Source organism: Vanacampus margaritifer, chromosome 13 (assembly GCF_051991255.1).
Source record: "Vanacampus margaritifer isolate UIUO_Vmar chromosome 13, RoL_Vmar_1.0, whole genome shotgun sequence".
In the NCBI taxonomy this organism is placed as follows: domain Eukaryota; kingdom Metazoa; phylum Chordata; class Actinopteri; order Syngnathiformes; family Syngnathidae; genus Vanacampus; species Vanacampus margaritifer.
In genome coordinates, this window is record NC_135444.1 from 1,911,402 (window position 1) to 1,937,808 (window position 26,407).

General features: G+C 41.0%; 1 protein-coding gene across 5 annotated transcripts in view; it reads right to left on the minus strand.

Moving 5' to 3' along the window:
* tut4 (terminal uridylyl transferase 4) overlaps positions 1–26,407 on the minus strand; it is a 101,804-nt gene that overhangs the window by 44,583 nt on the left and 30,814 nt on the right. For all 5 annotated transcript variants that reach the window (XR_013296457.1, XR_013296456.1, XR_013296455.1 and 2 more), the window contains 7 exons: positions 25,889–26,015; positions 25,500–25,619; positions 2,992–3,186; positions 2,712–2,886; positions 2,117–2,625; positions 1,840–1,990; positions 521–607 (listed from right to left, as the gene is read on the minus strand). Coding sequence is in view for 2 of the 5 variants with exons in the window: in XM_077584585.1 (XP_077440711.1) it covers positions 521–607; positions 1,840–1,990; positions 2,117–2,625; positions 2,712–2,886; positions 2,992–3,186; positions 25,500–25,619; positions 25,889–26,015 (1,364 nt within the window). In the remaining 3 variants the exon portion in view is untranslated. The remainder of the gene's footprint in view (positions 1–520; positions 608–1,839; positions 1,991–2,116; positions 2,626–2,711; positions 2,887–2,991; positions 3,187–25,499; positions 25,620–25,888; positions 26,016–26,407) is intronic.

A 26,407-nucleotide genomic window follows, 5' to 3' on the forward strand; every position in this document is an offset into this window, starting at 1 on the left:
GCGCCGAGCACAGGCTGACAATGTCCCCAGTTCCCCGCAATCAGTGCACGGATGAGAGGGAAGTGTCGGCGGCGGCGTCCCCCTCTGCACACGCGCGCACCGAAACTGAGAGGTCTGTCTTCCCCCACCCAATCTTTTTTTTGCTATATTTGAGTCCATTGTGGATTCAAACTTCGAACTCGTTCTTGAAAAACTATTGCACAAGAAACGAAGATAACAATAATTATTCATTTATATATTTACTGTTTAACTTTGTTCCTTGTGTTGTTCATTGCACAGAACTTTGCTTCACACTTTGTTTTTTGTAATATTAATTTATGTGTATTAATTATAGCAGAGAATTGTATCTATGGCCTTAAAATATTATGGGCCTGATTCTGAACATCTACTGTCACATCCTCAAAGATATAATATTTTGCTTTAGTCTTGTAACTAGCACACTGAACCAGAAACCACAATATTAAACGCAGGGGCAACCTGGCGAGCATGATCATATTTCATATTTTATGCATGTTCTTACCAATGTACTCCTTCCTTATGAACCTTTCCAGACTGGCAAGGATCTGCTCTCTCTTTTGCTGCTCAGTATTTGTGGGTGCCAGTTCATCTACATCAGAGAAAAACATCCATCACGCTTGTGGTTCAGTTATTTTGAGACATTTTACAATTTGGCGGGTCTAATTTTACTCAGATTTATTGCTGATATTACAATATTTCTGAAAAACCTGCAATTCTTCAATCAATTCATATTCCATACCGTCGATCCTGCAGGGTAGTAAGTTAAAGAGCAGGTACACACTCCAGAACAGGGATGTGCAACTGGAGTCCCGTGACTAGACAGTGGACCCCCGAATATCCACAGATTTTTTACAGGGGCAAATTCATGGAAAAGGTATATATCAGGTTAATCTGCATTTTTGTATAACTATTTGGGTTTACTTGGTCAAAAAACACATTGCTCTCAGGACAGAATGTTAATAACTCGAAAAATACACTGTTAAAAAAAAAATCCTGAAAATGTTTTGGGGAGATGGGAGGACGCTGTCTAACGGAAGTGATATATACACACTCCACTCCAAAAGTATTGGAACAGTGAGGCCAATTTTGGCTGTTGACATTTGGGTTTGACATAAGTCACAAGGACAAAAGATCAACATTCCAGCTTTTATTTCCAAGGATTTACTTCTGCATCTGATACACAAATTTGATGATAGCTTAATGAAATGTCATGAACAAATGGAATGGAATGGAAAGACTAAGACTAATTTGAAAAAGACATGCAAATCTTTGTTTGCAATAACTGCATCAAGAATATGGCATATTGACATCAAACTTGCATTATTTTGTGATGCTTTTCCAGATTGTCAGCGCCTGTTGCCGTTACTGAGTAAATTAGCAATTTCTTTCCTCTCAAGGACATTCTAAAAGCTTGTACTTATGGGCAATGTTTGTACAATGGCTCTGATTGTTTTTCTTATCTCAGCTTCCCAATTACTTGTTTACAATAGACAGCTCTCACGTATTTTATGTTGGCGACACCTTTAACTGTAAATATAGCCTGCACATGCAAGACTTAAATTTGAAACTGAGTTCATACATTTGTTGAAATAATCAACACTATAACCAGCTGGGTTAATAAAACACGTGTAAGATACAAGCTCAAATACGTTTGATCACATGAAAAATGGGTGGGTTCAAAGAGTGGTGTATCAGATGCAGACGTAAATGCCTGGAAATCAAATTAGTTACCAGGCTTGTTAACAAGCAGTAAATGAAATCAAATCATACAAGGACAGAAGTTATAACTACAAAATTCTATGAAAACCCACAAATACACACAGTGGCACAGTTTGCAAAGCTTATTAAGGATCTCTCTGAAATGGTTGTTCATTGGAGGCAGGAGTTTCAACTCAATCTTCTTAAAGTCATCTGGACAGTCGTCTTTTAGGTGACCATCTCGTTTGCAAATACTGCATACAACATTTGGAGGCTGAAAAGAAATATAAGGGAATATTTAAATGAGGTGGGGAGGAGGGTAATGCTGCAATTTGTGTCTGGTTAAAAATGATCATTACGGAAAACACATTCAATAAGTTGAATATGGTCTGTCTATTACCTTCCCACCAGTGAAAATCATCTTATCAAAAACATAGTGAAGCTCTTCTGATGTTACAATCCCCACTTTTTCGGAAAAACACTTCTTCTCATCCTCACCCTCCATTTCTTCGTGCATTAAGCCGTTGATAGAAAGAGGAGGGTGTTCAGAGGCTTTGTTCTCTTCACTGAGGGCCATAACCATGAGGCTGCCATCAAGCGTCTTCTCATCCTCCTTTATGCGCCGATCCAAACTAGCTTTATTGTCACTCACATTTCGACCATCGTCCTTTGATTGTTGGAATGTCATTTGAATAGTCGTGTCGATTTTAGTTGAAACAGCCTCCTTTTTCTCTACTCGGGACAACTTGGACCCTTGCTTGCCAGCCATCTTGCTTCTCTGCTCCATCCTGCCTTTTCTCTGTGGACAGGCAAAGTATTTATAAGATGTGCGGAACCGCTCCTGTATATATTCAAACACCATTTGGCTGTTCAAGCTTCGTGCAACATTCCTCTTCAATGCAAAAGGATCTTAGGGAAAGAAACAGATTTCAGTCAGTTTTTGTTTTTGAGATTTATGAGGATCAACAAGCTAATCTAAGGACTTTGGCATGTACCTTCAATAGCAAGCCGACGACGAGGCCAGTTCTTCATTTCCCGAGAGAGAAGTGCTTTTACACGGATGCTGATAATGTACTCTTCCAATGCAAACTCAAGAGTGTAGAAACGCAGAAGTTCCAGCCATAACTGTCCCAGTGACACGTCGTCACACAATTCAAAAGTCATCCGGGCCTTTAAAGGGATCAATTAAAAAAGATAATGAAACGTGGCAAAAAATGATGGGGAAAATCTTAATTTCTGTTAGCAAAAACAACCATTTACTCTAATCAGACTCACCAAGCCACGTGAAATCTGAGTCTTATTAGGTTTACTGCACTCTGTTTTTGGTCCGCCTTCCCCCCTAAACTCATTTCGATTCTCCACCTGCCCAGCCGTGGTGCTAGAAGGTCTGTGGTCCCATTGCACATACATGTCTGACTGAATTCCTGTCAGATGATACTCATCCACACATTTCACATCAAAGCCATCAATCTGAAAAACAATAAAACCAAACAAAATAAAAAACCGTATCCCATACAGGGAGTCATTTTCACCGTAGAATATAATCTAACATGAAAATGCTGCGGAGCAATCAATGTATTCAAGTTAGGCATGCTTATCCAGTGGCAATGTAAGATGGCCACCAGTGGCTTCACTTCTCTCTACGGCAAGTAAGCGACTTTGTGATATATATATATATATATATATATATAGCAGACATCATGTATAAGTCTGTGGTCTTTCCGTGGTCTAAGGAATGCTTAGGAAGTTTGTGTGAATGTTCAAACACCTGAACAATTAGAGGGAACATTGACCAACACAGTATATATTATGGCTAGCCAATAAAGCCTTAAAATGAACTCAGATTTCTCATTTTTAATTACATTATTCATAAATACTTTTATTTATCCTCTTCTGGGATTTGCTTTATTTTTTCTGATATCAAACCAGAGCATTATTTTCAATTTCTACAAAAACAATAGGTATAGTGCTTTTTTACTTTACAAATTTACAGTGCATATAAAGTCCACACACATCCCTGGTCAAAATGAGATATTAAAAAATTATACCAAGATAAATTATTGAAAAACATTTTCCACCATTGAAGTGACTTACAACCTGTAGCCTAACCTGTCCTGTACAACTAAGTTGTAAAAAATAAAATATTTGGGTAAGTGAAAATAATCAACTGAGCTAATGTGGTTGCACAAGAGTGGACACACTCTTATAACAGGGGATGTGGCAGTGTTTAGAATGAACTAATCACATTCAAACTCCTGTTAAATGTGAGTCATCATACTGCTGCCGCTATATTTATATAACAAAAACCTGGATTTCATCAGGGGTGCATAGACTTTTTAAATGTTCTACTTTAACACAAGTGCTTAATATTGGGAGGAAATGCCCCTTGTAGTCAAAACATGTATGTGAACAAGATTCTTAACATTTTAAACTTTCAAAAATTTAATGATACATGAAACATCAAACTGCACGGCTTTGTTTGTTCACAAGGTTAAGAGTAACGGCACACCCCATGCAAGCTATTTTACACCCTTTGCTCATGTAGAGTTGGACTAGTGAGGCAATGCGACAAATGTGGCGAAATCACTTTTGTGACATACAGTAAATGGGCACCATGACTTTGTGATGGCTGTCCACCAAGCTCCTTTCTTGCCTTTCAGTCGTCATAAACTCCAAAATCTTGCAGTGCTATTAAAATTGAATGAAATTACTGCTTTGTAACATAGACAACAGTTAATGTCCCAGCTTATATAACAATGTAAATGTATCACTCCCTAAAAAAAACTAAAAATACAATCATTAATTAAACCTCTGGCAACAAAAGTGAGTAAACCCCAAAGGGAAAATACAGAAAGTGTCAATATTAACTGTTTGTGTGACCACCATTATTTTCCAACACTGCCCTAACTCTCTTGGGCATGAAGTTCACCATAGCTTCACAGGTTGTCACTGGAATCCTCTTCCACTCCTCCATGACGACATCACGGAGCTGGCAGATATTCCAGCTCCACATTCCATTTAAGGGTGTCCCGAAATGTTAAATGGGGTTTAGGTCTGGAGAGATGGCATCACATTTACCCTCAAGCCTCTTCAGCAAAGCAGTGGTCATCTTGGAATTGTGTCTTGGGTCATTATCATGTTGGAATACCATGCCTTGTGGCCCAGTTTCTGAAGGGAGGGAACCATGCTCTGCTTCAGTATGTCACAGTACATGTTGGCATTCATAGCTCCCTTAACTCTTTGACTGCCAGACGTTTTCAGAAAAGGGATGCTGTCAGTGCCAGCCGATTTAAGCATTTTGACTGATCTTTCAAGGTCCACAGAAATTTTTGTGTTTGGACTGTGCAAACACACATACTACCAAATGAAAGATTGAACTCTCATCTTTCATCAGAAAAAAAAGTTTGTTTCTACCTTATTCCGTTTTTCAGTAATCAACAATAGAAAATGGTTAGTTTCACCCAAATGCTCTGTTTTGAAACAAAAAACGGAGAAATCAAGCTTTTTGTGAAACGATATTTCATGCACGCTAGTGAATTTGACACCTTTTTTTTCCATGAATGATGCCACAAACACCTAAAAAGTGCTTTACTTCTGAAAAACACTACCACCAACAGCGTTAGCATCGCTAGCCGGTGAGGCTTTATGACGTGATCATAGCCATCGCGTCAACGCTTCCAACTTCGGCGTCAACCTCGGAGTCACCATCATCAATGTGCTCTTTAGCATTGGTCGATGCTTTTCGTCTTTGAAAAAAATGCTCAAGCGTGAGCTGCTTGCAACCGGTCGCCATTATGGCTTCCTCAGCCATTGTCCCCTCAACACTCTAGCTCCGCCTCACGTCTTCTACTGACGCCTACCCAATCTTGTCCAAAGAGAGTCATCGCTGCCATCTAGTGGCCAAAAATAGGCATTATATTAACTAGATCTGCTTGATACTTTCAGCACAGCTGGCCAAGGCTTTCCTCCACCCGTTTCCAAAAAAACAAACAAAAAAAACTTGGTGAACGTCTTTTAACGTCTTTGGCGCTCCTCCGTAGGTTTTTACTAAACGTTATTTAACGTTTTTGGCAGTCAAAGAGTTAATGAACTGTAGCTCTCTAGTACTCATTCAACCCCAGACCACGACACTCCCACACCATGCTTGGCTGTAGTCAAGACACACTAGTCTTTGTACTCCTCACCTGGTTGCCGCCACAAATGCTTGACACCATCTGGACCAAATAAGGTTATGTTAGTCTCATCAGACCACAGAACCTTGTTCCAGTAATCCATGTCCTTTGTTTACTTGGATTCAGCAATTGTTTGTGGGCTTTCTTGTGCACCATCTTGATGCTTCCTTATAATTTGAGAGATGGAAACTGGAGGTTTTGTGGTTGGTGTTGTTGACACCTTTGTGTATTAGACACATTGTACTTAAAAACATTTCTTGTACTGTTTGTCATTCTCTTTTGTTTTCTCCTTTTCAGATGCCAGATTTGTTATTCCCTTGGAGCACTGTACCACTCTACATTTAATAGTAAAGCTCGGGATGCTGCTATAGTTATCAGAAAAGGTATTCCTTTTGTGGTAGATAAGTCTTTTCCCGATATAAATGGCAGGTATGTCATGATTTCGGGAGCACTTCAAGGTACACCTCTTCTATTAGTCTGTGTCTATGGCCCTAACTGGGACAACAGTTCTTTTTTTAACAAACATTTTTCAAAACCATTATATAATTATGGGGGGCGATTTTAATCTTGTTCAGGATCCGGTGCTGGATAGTTAATTTAATAAATCAGTTCCACTGACGCGGTCAGCAAGGACCTTGCGCACTCTCTCAGCAGTATAGCCTTACTGATCCTTGGAGACAAGTATTCTCAAATGCTAAGACTTTCTCCTTTTTCTGTCATGTTCATCATACATATTCACTAGGGGTGTAAATCTCTCCAAGACGATTCGATACGCATCCCACTACATGGGGTGCGATCCGGTACAAAGACGCTTTGATTTTAAAATGGAACGATTCGGTTCGATTTGGTGCAATGATTATTCGATTACTTGACGTTTTGATTCACGTTTTCAGTCAACTGTCGATTACTTGACGTTTTGATTCACGTTTTCAGTCAACTGCCAAATTAATTTATAATTAATTTGATACTCCATTAATCGTTTGAATATCTTGTTTAATGTAAAATGATCTAAATCTCATAATTTGCACATGTGCAGACATCTACTTTTATTTTGGAAAACAGCGATCAACATTTTGCATATGTAATGCTCCGACATGTTACAGACCAAATTAGTAAGTAGTCTTTTAAAATGTTATTTTAACATGCATCTGCCTGATAAAATTTGTAAGTATTGATGGGCGAGTACCAGGTATCTGTGCCAATACCAGCCTTATTTTAAGGTTCTTTAATGTTTAGGCAATGTTTTTTTTTTTTTTTACATTTATTTGAGTATGATTTGTATTCAATATTATAATACATTCAAATGTAATCATCACACATAACACTTTTATTTTCCTATATGCAAGCACAGTGTTAATGTTTTTTGCAGTGGCCTACAATAATAAATACTAGTTTATTTTAGGAATAAATCCTCTACCTCATTTTTAAGAACACTCAGCTCCACTATGTTATTGTACTATGATGTTGGTCCAAATGGTGGTAGAGTGACATTTTTATTTATATATTTTTGTGTCTGTATACAGGTAGTTAGTTACCCCTATATTTTTCTCATGCAATTTTATTATAAAACATATGTGACCAGCTCTGGCAAAAGGGTCCTCATGTGCGAAAAAAATCAATGTAAAGATATTAAAATATGCGATTTCTGCACTTAATTCCCTTTAAAATGATATATAATACATGGACGTAGCTAAAAAAATTACAAAGTTACAACAGTTCTAATGCTGGAAGGTTGAAATCCCTAGTTTTGAGAAAAAAGGGTTTAAAGTTTTGGTACTTGCATTTTTCAAATGTCCATAGCAAACAGTACCTTAGGAAAAAGATATGAACCAGAAATTTTCAGGAACTGTTAACTCTTTGACTGCCAAAAACGTTAAATGACGTTTAGTAAAAACCTACGGAGGGCCGCCAAGGACGTTAAAAGACGTTCTCCAATTTATTTTATTATTTTTTTGGAAACAGGTGGAGGAAAGCCTTGGCCAGCTGTGGTGAAAGTTTCAAGCAGATCTAGTTAGCCTAATGACTATTTTTGGCCCCTAGATGGCAGCAATGACTCTCTTTTGACAAGATTGGGTAGGCGTCAGTAGAAGATGTGAGGCGGAGCTAGAGGGGACAATGGCTGGGGAAGGGAAGAGAACATGGCGACCGGTTGCAAGCAGCTCACGCTCGAGCAGTTTTTTTCAAAGACGAAAAGCATCGACCAACGCTACAGAGCACATTGATGACGACGATGATCATCATCGATGATGATGATGGTGACTCCGAGGTTGGAAGCGTTGACGCGGCAGTAAAAGACGTGAGGCGGAGCTAGATGGCTGAGGAAGCGAACAATGGCGACCGGTTGCAAGCAGCTCACACTTGGGAATTTTTTTCAAAGACCAAAGGCATCGACCAACGCTAAAGAGCACATTGATGACGACGATGATCATCATCGATGATGATGATGGTGACTCCGAGGTTGACGCCGAAGTTGGAAGCGCTGACGCGGCGGCTATGACGACGTCATAAAGGTTCACGGGCTAGCAAGGCTAACACCGGAAAACGCGGAGCACAACCGAGCACGCTCAGGCGGACGTTCAATCGGACGACGAAGAGTACCCCGAGTCCAATGCATATTCATCGGAGGAGTGGGTACAGTCTGCTACTTGCTATTCCCCGGAAAAAAAGGCCGTCAAGTGTAACGTCTGCACGCGAAATAGACAATCGAAGTGAAACGTATCTGTTGTGCAAATCCTGCTCTGTCTCCTTGCACGCAGGGCAGTGTTACAAAAAGAAAAACTGTATTTGAAACATCCACATAATTGTAAATAGTACCACAGTTGCACACATTTGTAAAGTTTGCTTAATTGTTTTGTCAAATTGTTACACTGTTGAATGGAAATAAACGTATTTTGCAATCTAAAAACACTTTTTCATTGTTGGTGGTGGTGTATTACAGAAGTAAAGCACTATTTAGGTGTTTGTGGCATCATTCATGGACAAAAAGAAGTGTAGAATTCACTAGAGTGCATGAAATAACATCGTTTACCAAAAAGCTCTTTTTCTCCGCTTTTTGTTTCAAAACAGAGCATTTCGGTGAAACTAACCATTTTCTATTGTTGATTACTGAAGAACGGAATAAGGTAGAAACAAACTTTTTTTTTTGATGAAAGATGAGAGTTAAATCTTTCATTTGGTAGTATGTGTGTTTCCATAGTCCAAACACAACATTTTCTGTGGACCTTGAAAGATCAGTCAAAATGCTTAAATCGGCTGGCACTGGCGACACCCCGTTTCTGAAAACGTCTGGCAGTCAAAGAGTTAAAATATCTTTGGAAAGTCAATTCAAATCGCAGGTAAGGCCATCGTCCGAGATTTAAACCCTTTAAAAGTTTTGGAAGTTTAACCTCTCAACAGATGAACTTAGGGACTCAACTTTGAAGATCACATTCATTCATCTTACAATTCATCTTCTGAGGCATCAGCCAAAGTTTGGTTATTTTATTGTTGCTCCTTGTGGTATTTCCTTGTTTAAATGAGGTCATAATACCGCATTGGGAAATTTGAATGATTAATTTTGTGTGAATTAAAAGATTATTTGCAATTTGGTGTGGCCTGTGTCACATAAATGAAATTAAAATGTTATGATGGTTCAACAGACTGACCCCCCACCCCCCACCGTAATACACAATGAACACAACAATACTGTATTACTGTATTTAAGTCACTCCTTACCCTACCCTGAAAGGAGTTTGAGGAGGGGTGATGGTTTCGCCATCGCAGTGACCATCGCAATGATTTTTTTCATATTTCACAAAGAATATAAATAGAAAATTTGTAGAGATTTTTGCGACTCAAGCTGGCTGTTCATTTTTGACGCATGACGAGTGGCGTGTCATCTTTCATTGACGCCGTCTCGTGAAATTGACATCGAGAAATGATCAAAACATTACATTACTGTATTTACAACAGCCTACTAGCATACAAGGCATTGCCGCATTCATATAAGCATTGCGTCATTGGCTTGGAGCGATGTTGTGAATGAACTGTAACCAATCACGTGAGTCACTGGCCGCATCGAGGATTGTGGGATTACTGTATGCAAATTGAAAATGGCCATGTTTCCCCCCTCCTCGTCATTGGCGACGTGACGAATAGGGAGCATGCATCCTGTAAATTGTACCAGCTACATAAAATCGATTTATAATGTTTTGACCGGGCCATCGGCCGGTTCATGTTATTTTTAGACCAATTAATTAGTCCGTGTGCCGGTGCACTCGCATCGTTTAAATCAAAACCGGATTTCCGGTTCAAATCGTTTTTTGTTACACCCCTAGTATTCACGTATTGATTTTTTTTCTTTTAGATGTGCGATTGCTTTCCAAGGTTGTACATGTGGACTAAAGTATTGCAGTATCTTGTTCATGCGGCAACTTCACTTGATCTGGCCTTGCTTTCTAGAGTTGGCCCACCTAAAATGTGGAGGTATAATTCTGTGCTTTTGGCTGAGGAATGTTATAAACAATTTATACAATCTCAGATTTCTTTATTTATTGATATTAATGATACACCAGATGTTACTAGGGGCACTCTTTGGGAGGCATCTAAAGCCTATATCAGGGGCCAGCTCATCTCATTTGTCTCTAATAGGAAAAATAGGAATATTCCACTATTTCTGGTCTTTTTAGGGAAATTAAAAAGGTTGATAAACAGTACGCTGCTAATCCCAATCCCGCCCTTTATAAAGGACGTGTCACTTTACAGATGGATTTTGATCTGGCTTCTACCACAAAGGTCAGAACTTGAGTTTTGAAATCCAGACAGTGTTTTTATGAATCTGGCGATAAAGCAGGGAAGCTTCTTTCACATCAGGGCAGGGTTGAGGCATCTGCTAGAGTAATCCCAACGATAAAGTCTGTTTCAGGGGTAACCATAACAGATCCAAGTGGTATAAACCAAACCTTTGCAGAGTTTTCTGCTGCTCTTTATACTTCAGATGCTCCTCCCCTTCCCGAAGTCATACTTGACTAAATTGACGTTCCCCAGGTAGATAATGCTACTTCAGGACCTTTGGGTGCCCGTATTACTTTTGGCCGGGATGGTTTTATTGCTGACTATTAGAAGGCCTATTCATCTTTGCTTTGTCCCATTCTGAGAGACATGTATAATGAAGCCTTTGCCTGTGGCCGTCTCCCTGATACACTGTCAGAGGCCACTATTACTTTGCTTCTTAAGAAGGACAAGGATGCTTTGAATTGTGGCAGTTATAGGCCTATTTCTCTTTTGAATGTTGATTTTAAAATTATTTCAAAGATTCTTGCCTCTCGTCTGCAACATGTTTTACCTCTTATCATTGGACCAGATCAGACTGGTATATGACAGGTCGACACTCCTCATCCAATACCAGACGCTTTCTTAACATCATCAACTCTAAAAGTTCTTTAGTGCCGGAGGTTGTAGTATCACTTGACACAGAGAAAGCCTTCGACAGGGCTAAATGGGGCTTTCTACACAAAGTACTGGCCAAATGTGGACTTGACAGGGCTTTTGTAGATTGGGTGAAGCTTCTTTATTGTTCGCGGAAGGCTTTGGTTCGGACAAATTAAATGTTATCTCCCCATTTCCTTTTACATCGTGGCACGAGGCAAGGCTGCCCACTTTCCCCGTTGCTATTAATTTTGGTGATAGAACCCTTAGCCATTTGGCTATGTTCAGAGGCTAACTTTAAAGGCATTATGCGGGCGAGTACGGTCTATAAGGTTTCTTTATGCAGATCACCTTCTCTATGTATCGGACCCTCTTTTCCCATGATTTTAATATCTTAAATGGTTATAAGATTAATTATCAAAAGAGTGAATTGATGACAATTAACAGCTCTGCCTAGGAGGTTTCCCCTTCCATATCACCATTTAAATGGTCGGTTGGCGGCTTCTGATATTTGGGTATACAGATTTCTCTTTCGGGTATATATCGCAACAATTTCAGTCCTCTGATAAGCAAGACAAAGGGGAACTTTTTGTACCCATTTCAACACTTTCCTGTTTTCCTTAAGTCTTTTTTTTTGTTGAGAAGTTGGAAAGGCTGATTTCAACGTTCTTATGGGCTGGTAAACCAAGCAGAATTCATAAGTCGGTCTCCCAAGGACAAAGGGGGTTTTGCCTGGCCAGTTTTTAGGTACTTTTGGGCAGCTAACATACAGAAGCTTTTGTTTTGGTTGTGCGAAAAACCGGACTTGCTGCCAGGATGGGTAGATCTGGAAAATAGACTGTAACCATTTTCGTTGCGTTCACTTTTGTGCTCGGAACTCCCACTTCCACTCTCACGTGTAGTTGGATGTCCTGTAGTGTTAACTTCTTTAAAGATTTGAAATCAGTACAGGAAGCATGTTGGGCTCTCCGGCCCATCTGTTCAGACTTCGGTTCACAGAAACAGTTTTTTTTTTTAACCATCGAGAACCAATCCAGTGTTCTGGGTCTGGTATGCCAAGGGGATAAGGTTAATGATCTGTATGTAGACAATATGTTTTGTTCATTTGAACAGCTTCCCAAAGTCTCCCAGGGTATCACCTCTTCCGTTTTTTCCAGGCTAGGGACTTTGTGAAAAAACGTTCCATCTATTTTCCAAATTGACCCCCTGAAACCCTATTAGACACTCTTCTGTTGGTGGACTCTCTTGCCAAGGGATGTGACTCGGGGCAAATAGTGAAAACGAACTGCAAAGTCATACAGAACAAAATAACATTTGCTGCCGCGTGTCTATATTACATAAATGGTAAATACAATGCCCTTACATAGCACTTCATCAACACCATATGGTGCCCAAAGTGCTTTACAAAGACACCATATGGTGCCCAAAGCGTTTTTACAAAGACACAGGGATGTGATTTGACCAAAGTGAAATTATCTGAAAATTTAGCCGGGGGTCTGGGGGCCGCCGGCACCCAGCTAGGTCCAGGAGCTCATGGGTTTTCCGTGTTTTTAAGTACTTTCAATGCACTCACATGACAAAGAAATAGACAAAACAACAGCATAAATTTTCAATGTATATTGAACTATCCCATATAAGAATGATGAGAATGAGAATATCATCATATCTAACTAATGTGATTACTAAGTTAACACATAAATAATGTTGAAGAGTTCAAATTTCATGAACAAATAATTGTATCATGACCAAATGAAAAGTAACTCATATTAGAAAATACCACAAATGTCTTTGTTATAGCAGAAGATGTTATCTGTCGGAGTCATGTGCATACACAAAAAAAAAATAGGAAAAAAAAAAGGAAATTTTAAATTTTTATTTTTGGAGGAAAAAAAAGCGGAATTCCGCGAATTAGCGGAAAAATCACACATTCACCCAGGGGGGGACCCCATCGTTCTGCTGGGGGACTTCAACGCTTACGTGGGCAATGACGGTGAGACGGTGAGGGGGGTGCTTCGCGAGTACGAGGTACCGAGCCCCCTGTTACGGGCTGTTCGGTCCCTGTACGACCGATGTCAGAGTTTGGTCTGCATTGCCGGCAGTAAATCGAATTTGTTTCCAGTGAGGATTGGACTCCGCCAAGGTTGCCCTTTATCACAGATTTTGTTCATAACTTTTATGGACAGAATTTCTAGGCACAGCCGAGGCGTTGAGGGGGTCCGGTTTGGTGATCTCAACATTGCCTCTCTGCTTTTTGCAGATGATGTGGTGCTGTTGGCTTCTTCAACTCTCGCTGGAGCAGTTCTCAGCAGAGTGTGAAGTGGTTGGGATGAAGAGCAGCACCTCCAAATCCGAGACCATAGTCCTCAGTCAGAAAAGGGTGAAAAGAGTGCCCTCTCCGGGTCGGGGATGAGATCCTGCCCCAAGTGGAGGAGTTCAAGTATCTTGGAGCGGGAGATCGACAGGCGGGTCGGTGCAGCGTCTGCAGTAATGCGGACTCTGTATCGGTCCGTTGTGGTAAAGAAGGAGCTGAGCCGAAAGGCAAAGCTCTCGATTTACCGGTCGATCTCTGTTCCTACCCTTACCTAAAAAAATTAAAAAAAAAGATCCCGGATATAAATGGCCGAAATGAGTTTTCTCCGCAGGGTGTCCGGCCTTAGAGATAGGGTGAGAAGCTCGGTCATCTGGGAGGGACTCAGTTGTCGAGCCGCTACTCCTCCACGTAGAGAGGAACCAGTTCTGTAGTGAAGGAAGCTTGGACGCATGCGCGAGATGCTGTGACTATCGCGAGACCTACAGCGAGACCGGGAAACCCCAACATGGCGGCGCCCTGCTGCTAAAATAGAATTAGCTCTATTATACTAAACTAATCCAAATTTAACCATCATATATCTTGCCTTTCTTTTTTTTCCCCCTCTCTTTTTCATCCGACAGATTTGGAATACCACCCAACGTGGAGGACCTCGAACGCTTCATCGACGCATATTTTTACAGCTGCGCGATGGAGAATCCTTCCGTCGAGAAACTGTCGAGAAAACCTTCGAAAAAGAGGAAAAATGATTCAGCGACGGACACGGAGAACCTAGCCACTACGGAGGTTTCGGTCAGTATGCTGGAGTCCATAAATAAAAAATTTGAGGTCCTCTCCCTAATCAGCGAGGACGTCAAAGAATTAAAGGTAAGTATGGAATTCTTCAGCCAACAAGTAAGTGATCTCCAACGAGACAATGCCGAGTTACACTCTACACTCGGGACTGTTTCAGCCGAGTTAGAAACCGTTAAAAAGGAAAATAGAACGCTAAAAGAAACTGTTCTGGATATTCAATCCCGTAGCATGCGGGAGAATTTAATATTCTCAGGAATATCCGAGAATACCTCTGACAATCCAGAGGTTGAGATAAAAAAAATTATGACGACGTCGTTAAAAATTCCTCAGGAGTCGGTAAATAACATCTCTTTTCACCGGGTACATCGGCTTGGAGCCCCTAGGGGCAACAGACCCCGTCCTATTATCGCCAAGTTTGAGCATTTTAAACAGAAAGAATTCGTTAAAAGTAAAGGATGGGAGCTTAAAGGGACCTCATTTGGAATGAACGACCAATTCCCGAGAGAGATTAATGAGCGGCGAAAGGTACTGTTTCCTATAATGAAACAAAATAGGCAGGAGGGTAAACGGACTGCGATGGTCGTCGATAAACTATACATCGATGGCCAACTATTCCGGAACCCCAACTCCACTCCCTGGCTGTTCTAAATGGCATTGGTGGAACTAAACTTTGTTTGATTATTAGATGTATACATATACTGTATATGTGGTTATAAAACCTTAAATATGAATACTCATTATGTTTAGGCGATATTATAAATATATTATTAAATACATAACTATATCTAAAGTATGTTTAAACAAAAAATCTCGCTTAGGTTACCAGTTATTGGTGTATTTTTAGGTTTAATCCCCCGTTAACTTCCTTTACTTTTACCTCCCTACCTGTTTTTTCACTGTTATATTTACTTACTCGTCACCTCATATTTTACACAAATTACATAAACCACCTAACCACTTTGATTCTATCCTATAACATACTAATATTGACAAATAGCCTATGCAGATATATACACAGGACTGAGTCTATATTGTTTGTATGCATAAATTAGTTCTGGTTTCCTGGAATGTTTGTGGCGCTCGCTCAGAAGCAAAAATAATAAAAACTTTAGACCATCTCTTAAAATTAAAAGCAGATATTTGCCTCCTACAAGAAACCCACCTACAAAAATCTGAAGAAAAATTACTTATTGATAAGAATTTTAGCCAAGCGTACTCTGCCCCTTATAACAGTAGACAAAGAGGAGCCTGTATACTCATACATAAGAATTTACTCTTTACTTTAAATAATACAATAACAGACCCAGAGGGCCGATACATTATTATTCAGGTGACTATATTTAATAAAATATATACACTTGGTAATTTATATGCCCCTAATAATGATGATCCGGCCTTTTTCCATGAATTTTTCTCTCAGCTGTTTGATTTAGCAGCGAACTCTACTATTATTATTGGAGGAGACTTTAACACAGTCTTAAATCCATTAATTGACCGTTCTAATAATACAACATGTAGGCGATTACAATCTACTAAAGTAATAGGGGAATATATGGATGACTTTGGCCTCGTCGACAGCTGGAGACTTAAAAAAACAAATAAGAAGGAATTTACCTTCTTTTCTGCTGTGCACCGGTCTTTTTCAAGAATTTATTATTTTCTTACAAATAACTCTATTGCTGATAAAACTGTTACAAAATTACATCCTATTATTATTAGCGACCATGCACCAGTCTCCCTTTCCCTACAAGTTGATTATACCTTTAAACCACCACCGACATGGCGGTTTAACATCTCACTGCTAAACGACGCAGAGTTTGACAAAATTATAAGAAAAGAATGGGCAGACTTTTTGGAAATAAATGACTCTCCAGACCTATCGCCATCTCTTCTCTGGGAAAGCAGTAATTAGAGGTAAAATTATATCATATTCATCTTATAAAAAGAAACAGGATCAAAAATCAGAAAAAGACTTGGAAGATAAAATTAAACAACTGACGGATGAGTACGCAATAAACCCAAATAACCAAATATGAACTGACTTACAAAATACAAAAATACAGTTAGACGATATGCTAACTAAAAAGACAGAATTTATAATACAACAATTGAGATATAACAACTTTGAATATAATAACAAATCAGGTTAATTTCTTGCAAACAAACTTCAACGCAATCGGGAAAAGTCTCTTATTCTCACAGTTGTCAGATTATTCTATTAACTGGACAAAATCAACACTTCTACCTATTACAGAAAATTCATGGAACCCTGCAAGCCAGGACCCACATTACTCATTTCCTATAGGTAATTTAAAATACTTAGGCATAAAAATCTCACCTAAATTAACTGATTTAATTCATTTAAATTTTCTCCACTTCTGGATAACATTCATAGTGACTTGGAACGCTGGAATAATCTTCCTATTTCTTTAATAGGACGAATAGCCACCGTTAAAATGAAAGTTTTACCTAAAATAAACTATTTTTTCTCAATGATTCCATTTAAACCTACGGCTAAATGGTTCCAGTTGTTGGACTCAGCCGTTACAAAATTTTACTGGAAAAAAAAAAAAGCAAAGATTAGTCTATCTACTCTTCAGAAAAGTAAATCCAAAGGTGGCCTAGAGGCACCAAATTTTATGTACTACTATATAGCTAACCAGCTACAATATATCGTTCTATGGGCACAACCCAACAGAGATACTAACTGTTGGCTGGAACTAGAACAGAAGGATTGTAATAACCTCAGACTTCTAGATTTACTCTTTATTACAACATCGATTAAGCGACATAATTGTTTTAAAAACCCAATGATCTCCGCCACCCTGACTGCTTGGTGGAAGGCATTAGAAATTACAAAAGCCCAAGTGGAGCCCTGTGGGCTTTCTCCCCTATGGCATAACCCTGACTTTCGAATTAACAACCAAACGTTTTATTTAGGTGTGTGGGAGCAGAAAGGAATCACACATCTTCACCATCTCTTCTCAGATAATATGTTTATATCATATACATCTTTGCTCCAAAAATACAAAATAACAAACGGAAATTTTTTACATTATCTGCAAGTTAAAAATATGATAAAGAAACAAATTCCAACACTTCAGGGTACGCTCCAACCGCCTGGCTTAGCTAAAGATATTACCAAGCTTTCTCCGACAACAAAAAAACTTTCAAAAATATATAAGTTACTTTCATATACGGATAAAATGTCTTTACCCATCTTAAAATGGGAGACAGACTTGTCTATAGCTCCGGAATCTGACTTTTGGATTCAAGTTTGTGAAAATGCATTTAAAATGACAAAACACACAAATTTACAACTTATCCAATACAAAATAATCCATAGAACATACATTACTCAATATATGATGAAGAAAATGGGCCTCTCCGACTCCGACATTTGTCTCCAGTGTTTACAAAACACTACAGACACTTATTTTCATGCTTTATGGTTATGCACCCCGGTTATGTATTTCTGGACTAAAGTCTTAGAAAAACTTTCCGCTATCTTGGACTATAGGATACCTTTATCTCCAAACTTGTGTTTGCTAGGTGACCTAACAACAACTGACCTACCACATAAACAATTTCAATCTACACTTGTAGCCCTTACTATCGCTAAAAAAACAATTCTTGTTAACTGGAAAAATAAACAAACTCTGAATATCGACCAATGGTCTAACCTCCTCATAAATCACATTTTAATGGAAAAAATATCGGCCTCAAATAAAAAACAAATATCAAAATTCATAGAAATATGGTCTACGTATATAGAATATTTTAACCTAATTCTGGTTATTTAATTCTGCCTGTTAGCGAGAGCCACCACATCGTGATAACTTACATTGATGTCTCTGCATTTGGCAGTTTGTTACTAATGGTTGTGTTTTTATAGTCAGGAACCCAGTTGCTGCCAACAGGATCGAACAGATTCACCTCCAATGGGCACTAAAGGCTAATATTCGGATTCACTGCATGCCAGGGGACTAACGCTACAGGTGCTGTCCCCCCTGGCTGGGCGTGGGCGGGTCTGCCCCTCTGTTGGCTGCTGGGTGGCGGCTGCGTCTTGGTCGTTCCCTGGGTCTCGTGGTGGGTGCTGTGTTGCGGGGCTCTCCCTGGTGTCCGGGGCGGCGCCGCCCCGGCGCGGTCCGTCGCTCTGGGTCCGGCGACGCGGGTCGGGGCCTGTGGGCCGCCGGGGTGCCCCGTGGTTCCCTCTCCCCTCCCCCTTCCTCCCCCTTGCTTCCTCTCCCTCTTCACCTCTCCCCGCCCGTCCTCCGCCTCCCTGTCCCTTCTCCCTCGTCGCCCTTCCTCCTCCTCTCCCCCTCTCTCTGCGGCCCTGCTGCTGCCTCCTGCCCTTCCTGTCGTCTCCTTCCCCCGTCCCCTCCCCCTCCCCTGTCCGCCCTCCTCCCCCTCCCCTAGGCCGGGGGTTCCGTCCGTGGCCCGGGTCTCGGCGCTCCGGGGGCCGGGGGAGTGGGCGGGATTGGTGTTGTGCCCGCCCCGCTCCGGTGGGCCTCCGGGCACTTCGGGCGGGCCCCGGTATCTGGGGGGCAAGCCCCGCCGGGGTCCCGGTGGGGTGGGTGGGGGTTTTGGTGGGCGGGTGCGCCTCCCCCCCCCCCCCCGCCCGGTTGGGGGGGGCCCAGCTGGTCGCTCCTCTTAACTCACTGCACTAGTTTTGCACAATACATTTTAGGGCACATAACACACTTTGGGGGGGAGTGGGGTGGGGTGGAGACACCGTCTCCGCCCTGCAGCTCCCCTCCAAATTTTAATGCACCACACAACTGGGGGGGGGGGGGGCATCGGTTGGGGCGGCCGCGGTATGAAGCAGTGCTGCGGTCGGGGGCTGGGGGGCTGTCGGTTGGTGGGGGTGGGGGCGGGGGGCGGGGGCGGCTTGGTTGGTGGGGGGGTGGTGGTGGGGGTGCCGGGGTGGGGGGTGCTGGGGTGGGGAGGGTGTCTGGGGATTTGGGGACCTGGGGGCGGTTGGGGCTGGGTTGGGGCTGGGTTGGGGTGGGTGGCGGGGGTGGGGGGGGCGCGGGGGGAGCGGGGGTTGTGGGCCGGTGGGGTGCCTGGTGGGCCTGCAGTGCCCCGTCCTGCTGCGTTGGGTTGGGGGCGCGGGCCGCGTTGGGGTGGGGGGCGCTCCTGCTCCGGGGTTTGCTCTCCGGCCGGTGGCCCCTGCGGGGCCCGGGGGTCGTCCTTTGGCGCGGCCGCGGCCTGGGGGGCCCTGAGGTGTTGCGCTTGCTCTGTCCTGGCGGGGGTCGACGGCTCCCCTCTTTGGTGGAGATTTTCATGCATGCTAGATCCACCACACCAGCATCTATCGAGACTCAGACACAACTTGTTTCTCCCTCAGGTCATTGATTCGGTGGAGGCTGGTGTCTGTGGATCTCACTCTGCTTCGTCTGTCCTTTCTACCTTTCCTCAGTTTCTCCTTTGGGCCCTTGAGGTTTCCCTGATTTGTTGGAGTTTGGATGTCTTTGGGGTTGGTGAAGGTTAGTGGCCCGGTGGGTGGTGTCTGGTCGGTGCTGGGCTTCGCTTTTCTTTCTTTTCTTTGGTCCCCCTTTGGGTCTCCTGGCGGCCCCACGACTCTGGCTGGATTTTGAAGTGTTCGGTTTAGGTGAACGGTATGGGAATTCTTATTTATTTATTTTTTTTTCGCACGCACGCACGCACGCACGCACGCACGCACGCACGCACGCACACACACACACACGCACGCACACACGCACAAACACACATACAAAAAAAAAAAAAAAAAAAAAAAAGAAAAGGGAGAACAATGATGATGACATTTCAAATGATCAATACTGAGATCTCCCCAAAAAAAAAAAAGGGAAAAGTCTCTTATCACGGCTATTAAAGGGACAACTGGTGAATGCACACAATCACCAGAAGAAATTAATCACATTTTTTATAACTATTATCGTAACCTATACTTAGAAACTAACAAGCCTAACCCTGAGCATATTGAGGCATTCCTCAGTAGCTTAAATATACCTCAGTTAACTACTGAATATAAAGACATGTTAGATGCGCCACTTACTATAAACGAGTTGTACAGTGCTCTAGATAGTATGCCTAATGGCAAAGCACCTGCCCCGGATGGTTATCCGGCTATATTTTTTAAGCACTTCTGGTTAATGCTTGCTCCACTATTCTTAAGAGTAGTAACAGAAATTAAAACTAAGGGTTACATACGCCCACACATGAATACTGCAGCAATTAAACTTTTATTAAAGCCAGAAAAAGACCCCACCCTTCCATCAAGTTACCGTCCGATTTCACTAATTAACACTGATATTAAAATTATCACTAAGGCTTTCACATCTAGACTAGAAACAGTAATCTCGACAATTATTCATAGCGACCAAACAGGCTTTATTAAAGATCGGCACTCTACTAATAATATTAGGAGACTCTTTAACCTTATTAGCATGTCACAGCGGCATGATAAAAAGGCAGTTATTATATCATTGGATGCAGAAAAAGCTTTCGACAAAGTTAACTGGTCCTTCCTCTTTGCTGTTTTAAATAAATTTGGCTTTGGGAAATCATTTATCCACTGGGTATCAGTATTATATGATTCTCCAAAAGCTACAGTTACTACTAATGGGATTATATCTCAGAGCTTTACTTTACAGAGAGGCACAAGACAGGGATGCCCACTATCCCCTTTATTATTTGCAATATGTATTGAGCCACTTGCATTAGCCATACGCCAGGAAAGAAGGATTCAAGGAATTCACTCTGGGGTAACAGAACATAAAATTAATCTATATGCCGATGACATCTTACTTTATTTAGAAAAGCGGGCTACTTCGCTAGGGGAAGTATTTAACTTAATAAATAAATTCTCACAGTTAACAGATTATTCTATTAACTGGACAAAATCAACACTTCTACCTATTACAGAAAATTCATGGAACCCTGCAAGCCAGGACCCACACTACTCATTTCCTATAGGTAATTTAAAATACTTAGGCATAAAAATCTCACCTAAATTAACTGATTTAATTCATTTAAACTTTTCTCCACTTCTGGATAACATTTATAGTGACTTGGAGCGCTGGAATAATCTTCCTATTTCTCTAATAGGATGAATAGCCACCATTAAAATTAAAGTTTTACCCAAAATAAACTATTTTTTCTCAATGATTCCATTTAAACCTACGGCTAAATGGTTCCAGTTGTTGGACTCAGCAGTTACAAAATTTTACTGGAATAAAAAAAAGCAAAGATTAGTCTATCTACTCTTCAGAAAAGCAAATCCAAAGGTGGTCTAGAGGCACCAAATTTTATGTACTACTATATAGCTAACCAGCTACAATATATCGTTCTATGGGCACAACCCAACAGAGACACTAACTGTTGGTTGGAACTAGAACAGAAGGATTGTAATAACCTCAGACTTCGAGATTTACTCTTTATTACAACATCGATTAAGCGTCATAATTGTTTTAAAAACCCAATGATTTCCGCCACCGTGACTGCCTGGTGGAAGGCAGTAGAATTGAGAAAAGCCCAAGTGAAGCCCTGTGGACTTTCTCCCCTATGGCATAACCCCGACTTTCAACTTAACAACCAACCTTTTCATTTAGCTGTGTGGGAGCAGAAAGGAATTACACATCTCCACCATCTCTTCTCAGATAATATGTTTATATCATATACATCCTTGCTCCAAAAATACAATATAAAAAACGGAAATTTTTTACATTATCTACAAGTTAAAAATATGATAAAGAAAAAAATTCCAACACTTCGGGGTACGCTCCAACCGCCTGTTTTAGCTAAAGATATTAACTCTTTCACTGCCAGACGTTTTCAGAAACGGGTTGTCCCCACTGCCAGCCGATTTAAGCATTTTGAGTGATCTTTCAAGGTCCACAGAAAATGTTGTGTTTGGACTATGGAAACAAACATACTACCAAATGAAAGATTGGACTCTCAGCTTTCATCAGAAAAAAAAGTTTGTTTCTACCTTATTCCGTTCTTCAGTAATCAACAAAAGAAAATGGTTACTTTCACCGAAATTCTCTCTTTTGAAACAAAAAACGGAGAAAAAGAGCTTTTTGTGAAACGATGTTATTTCATGCACTCTAGTGAATTGTACACTTCTTTTTGTCCATGAATGATGCCACAAACACCTAAATAGTGCTTTACTTCTGTAAAACGCTTTCACCAACAATGAAAAAGTGTTTTTTGATTGCAAAATACGTTTATTTCCATTCAACAGTGTAACAATTTGACAAAACAATTTCGCAAACTATTTACAAATGTGTGCAACTGTGGTACTACTTACAATTATGTGGATGTTTCAAATACAGTTTTTCCTTTTGTAACACTCTCCTGCGTGCAAGGAGACGCCAGGACGCGCACAACAGTTTACTTTCACTTTCACATTGGTCCGTTTTGCGTGCAAACGTTACACTTTCTTGACGGCCTTTTTTTCCGGGGAATAAAAAGCAAGTAGCAGACTGTACACACTTCCTCCGATGAATATGCATTGGACTCGGGACACTCTCCGTCGTCCGATCGAACGTCCGCCTGTGCGTGCTCGGTTGCGTTCCGCGTTACGACACCGTCATAGCCGCCGCGTCAGCGGTTCCAATTTCGCCGTCAAGCTCGGATTCACCTTCATCATCATCGAGGATGATCACCGTCGTCATCAATGTACTATTTTAGCGTTGGTCGATGCCTTTCGTCTTGTAAGTGTAGAGCTGCTTGCAAACGCTCGCCATTGCCCGTTCCCTCCTCCATCTAGCTCCATCTAACGTCTTCTACTGCCACGTCAATGCTTCTCAACCACGGAGTCACCACCCTCATCTTCATCATCGATGATGATCATCGTCGTCAACAATGTGCTTTTTCAGCGATGCTTTTGGTCTTTGAAAAAAACGTCTCGGGCGTGAGCTCCTCGCGACCGGCCGCCATTTTTCCTTTGTCTTCCATTCTCATCTCCTGCTCGACGCTCTAGCTCCTCCTCTACTGACGCCCACCCGATCTTGTCAAAAGAGAGTCATCGCTGCCCTCTAGGGGCCAAAAATAGTCATTAGGCACAACAGACAGACTTGAAACTTTCACCAGACATGCGGAAGGGTTTCCTCTACCCGTTTCAAAAAAAAATAAATAAATCATTGGATGACGTCTTTTGACGTCTTTTGACGTCATTGGCAGTGAAGCGTAGGTTTTTACTTGACGTCTTTAAATGTCAAGTAAAAACCTACGAGTTAAAGTTAACAAGCTTTCTCCGACAACAACAAAAAAACTTTCAAAAATATATAAGTTACTTTCATATACTGATAAAATGTCTTTACCCATCTCGAAATGGGAGACAGACTTGTCTATAGCACCGGAACCTGACTTTTGGATTCAAGTTTGTGAAAACGCATTTAAAATGACAAAACACACAAATTTACAACTTATCCAATATAAAATTATTCACAGAACATACATTACTCAATATATGATGAAGAAAATGGGACTCTCAGACTCCGACATTTGTCTCCAATGCTTACAAAACACTACAGACACTTATGTTCATGCTTTATGGTTATGTATTTCTGGACTAAAGTCTTAGCAAAACTTTCCGCTATTTTGGACTGTAGGATACCTTTATCTCCAAACTTGTGTTTGCTAGGTGACCTAACAACAACTGACTTACCACATAAACAATTTCAATCTACACTTGTAGCCCTTACTATCGCTAAAAAAACAATTCTTGTTAACTGGAAAAATAAACAATCTCTGAATATTGACCAATGGTCTAACCTCCTCATAAATCACATTTTAATGGAAAAAATATCTGCCTCAAATAAAAACCAAATATCAAAATTTATAGAAACATGGTCTACATATATAGAATTTTTTAACCTAATTCTGGTTACTTAATTCTGTCTGTTAGCGAGAGTCTGTTATATATGTGTGTATATGTGTATATATGTATTTATATAAAAAAAACAACATTTATTTGTTTTTTTAAAAAAAGGAGAGCAATGATGATGTCAAATCGAATGAACAATACTAAAAAAAAGAAAAATAAAAAAAAGAAAAAGAGAGGAACCAGTTAAGGTGGCTTTATGCATCTGGTTTGGATGCCTCCTGGACGCCTTCCTGGAGAGGTGTTCCGGGCATGTCCCACCAGCGGGAGGCCCCGGGGATGACCGAGGACACGCTGGAGAGACTATGTCTCTCGGCTGGCCTGGGAACGCCTTGAGATCCTGTCAGAGGAGCTGTCTGAAGTGGCTGGGGAGAGGGAAGTCTGGGATTCCCCGCTAAAGCTGCTTCCCCCCGCGACCTGACCCCGGATGGCTAACCGCTATTTGGGAGCTTGCGTGCGGGTTACAGTTAGCTCGCAAGCTAACCGCTAGTTCACGAATTAATAGCTATTTGGGAGTAGTAATGGTCAGCCTGCGAGCTACCAATTAGTTCGCGAATTAGCTGATATTTGGGAATTAGCGTGTGGGCAAAGGTTAGGAAATATTGATAAAAGCAAGCAGTGAGCGAGTGCATGTGCGTTCCTGTATGTGTGTGAAGAGTGAAAGTCATTCAATGCTGTTTGTTTCAGTATGGTGAAGACTGCAGTGGCATATGGGGCACACAAGAATGACGGAACACCCACAGAAAGCAAGGAGAGAAGACAGCCGTGTTGATTAGACATTAATTTCTCAGCTGGCCTGGCCAGTGACATGGATACACTTTTTGTTTTAGAACTTTAAAACAAAGAAAAACAAAGCATGCTAGGAACCGTGAAGCTTCACTTTCGTTTGGCTTGTCTGCGGTCAAATCTCGCTTGCTTCCACACAAACCCGGAAATGTAGCGTGAATGAAATCCAGCGCGAGTGGGTGACCTCAGTACACTGGTGATGCGTACACTGCTGCATTCAAGTGTGCCATAGAAAATTACCAACACTTCTACTCCTAGTCACAATTTAAGATGTGATACACTGAATCTCTGGTCATCTACAACTTTTTATAATTTTTTTTGCTGATCCGAAAAACAATCCGATCTGTGGCTCAAATCTGTGATTCAATCCGAATCGTGACTTTTGTGATCTGTTGCACCATTAGACGGTAGTAACAATAAGTTATACTTTACAATAACATACCCAGTGGCCCAGGTAGACAGGGAGGATAGGCTCTTTTCTCTGCTGCAAGAAGAAGATGACCATGAGAGCGAATGAATATGATGGGATTCCACCCTCAGCCTGACAGTCAATGTGACACAGCTGCAGACAAATGACAAAAGCAGAGTTTACTTTTCGAGCGCCTTAATAATAACTTAGGTGTATAAAGCACATTTCAAGTGACAAAAAGACACCAAGACTACATGACCAAATTAAAATGCAATAGAATTAAAGTCAACTAGAAGTTAGGCATCACATTAGTGCATCAACATAATACAGTAACTCAATTAACATACTCAAGACATACGTCAAGTCCAATAATGTGGATTTATGATCTTTTATTTTAACTGCTTTGTCATTTGTGTACTCACCCTTGCCCAATACCGGAAAGCCAACACTAGGGGAACCAACCTGGGTTCCATTTTAGTCAAGGCCGCCATGTGATTTGTGGTGAGACAAGCAACATCATTGCCTGCACTCACTTTGCACATCAAACCACTGTAGATTTTGGGGGGGAAACAAAAATGCCAGATTTCATTATTAACTTGTAAAAGTCTACTTTGTTGAATATTATAAAATTCTTGCCTTAGTTCTTTCTGTATTAGGAAATAAGGATATTTGTCATTGTTGCTGAAAATGAAAGTTATGTAGTGTGTGGAGTGATGGGACCAGACTGGCTTCAACACTGAACCATTAAGTTGTTGCATTAAAAGCAGTGTTCGGCAGTAAGGTGAAATTTTTAACCAAGATAAAAAGAAGTCAATAAAATGCAATTAACGTTGTAGTGCTATTAAGTCAACATTCATTACAAAAAACTGAAGGTAACACTGAAGACATGGCCTTGCTTTTGCTCGCTTGCAAATCAAAATAGAAAGCACCACTTCACAGTC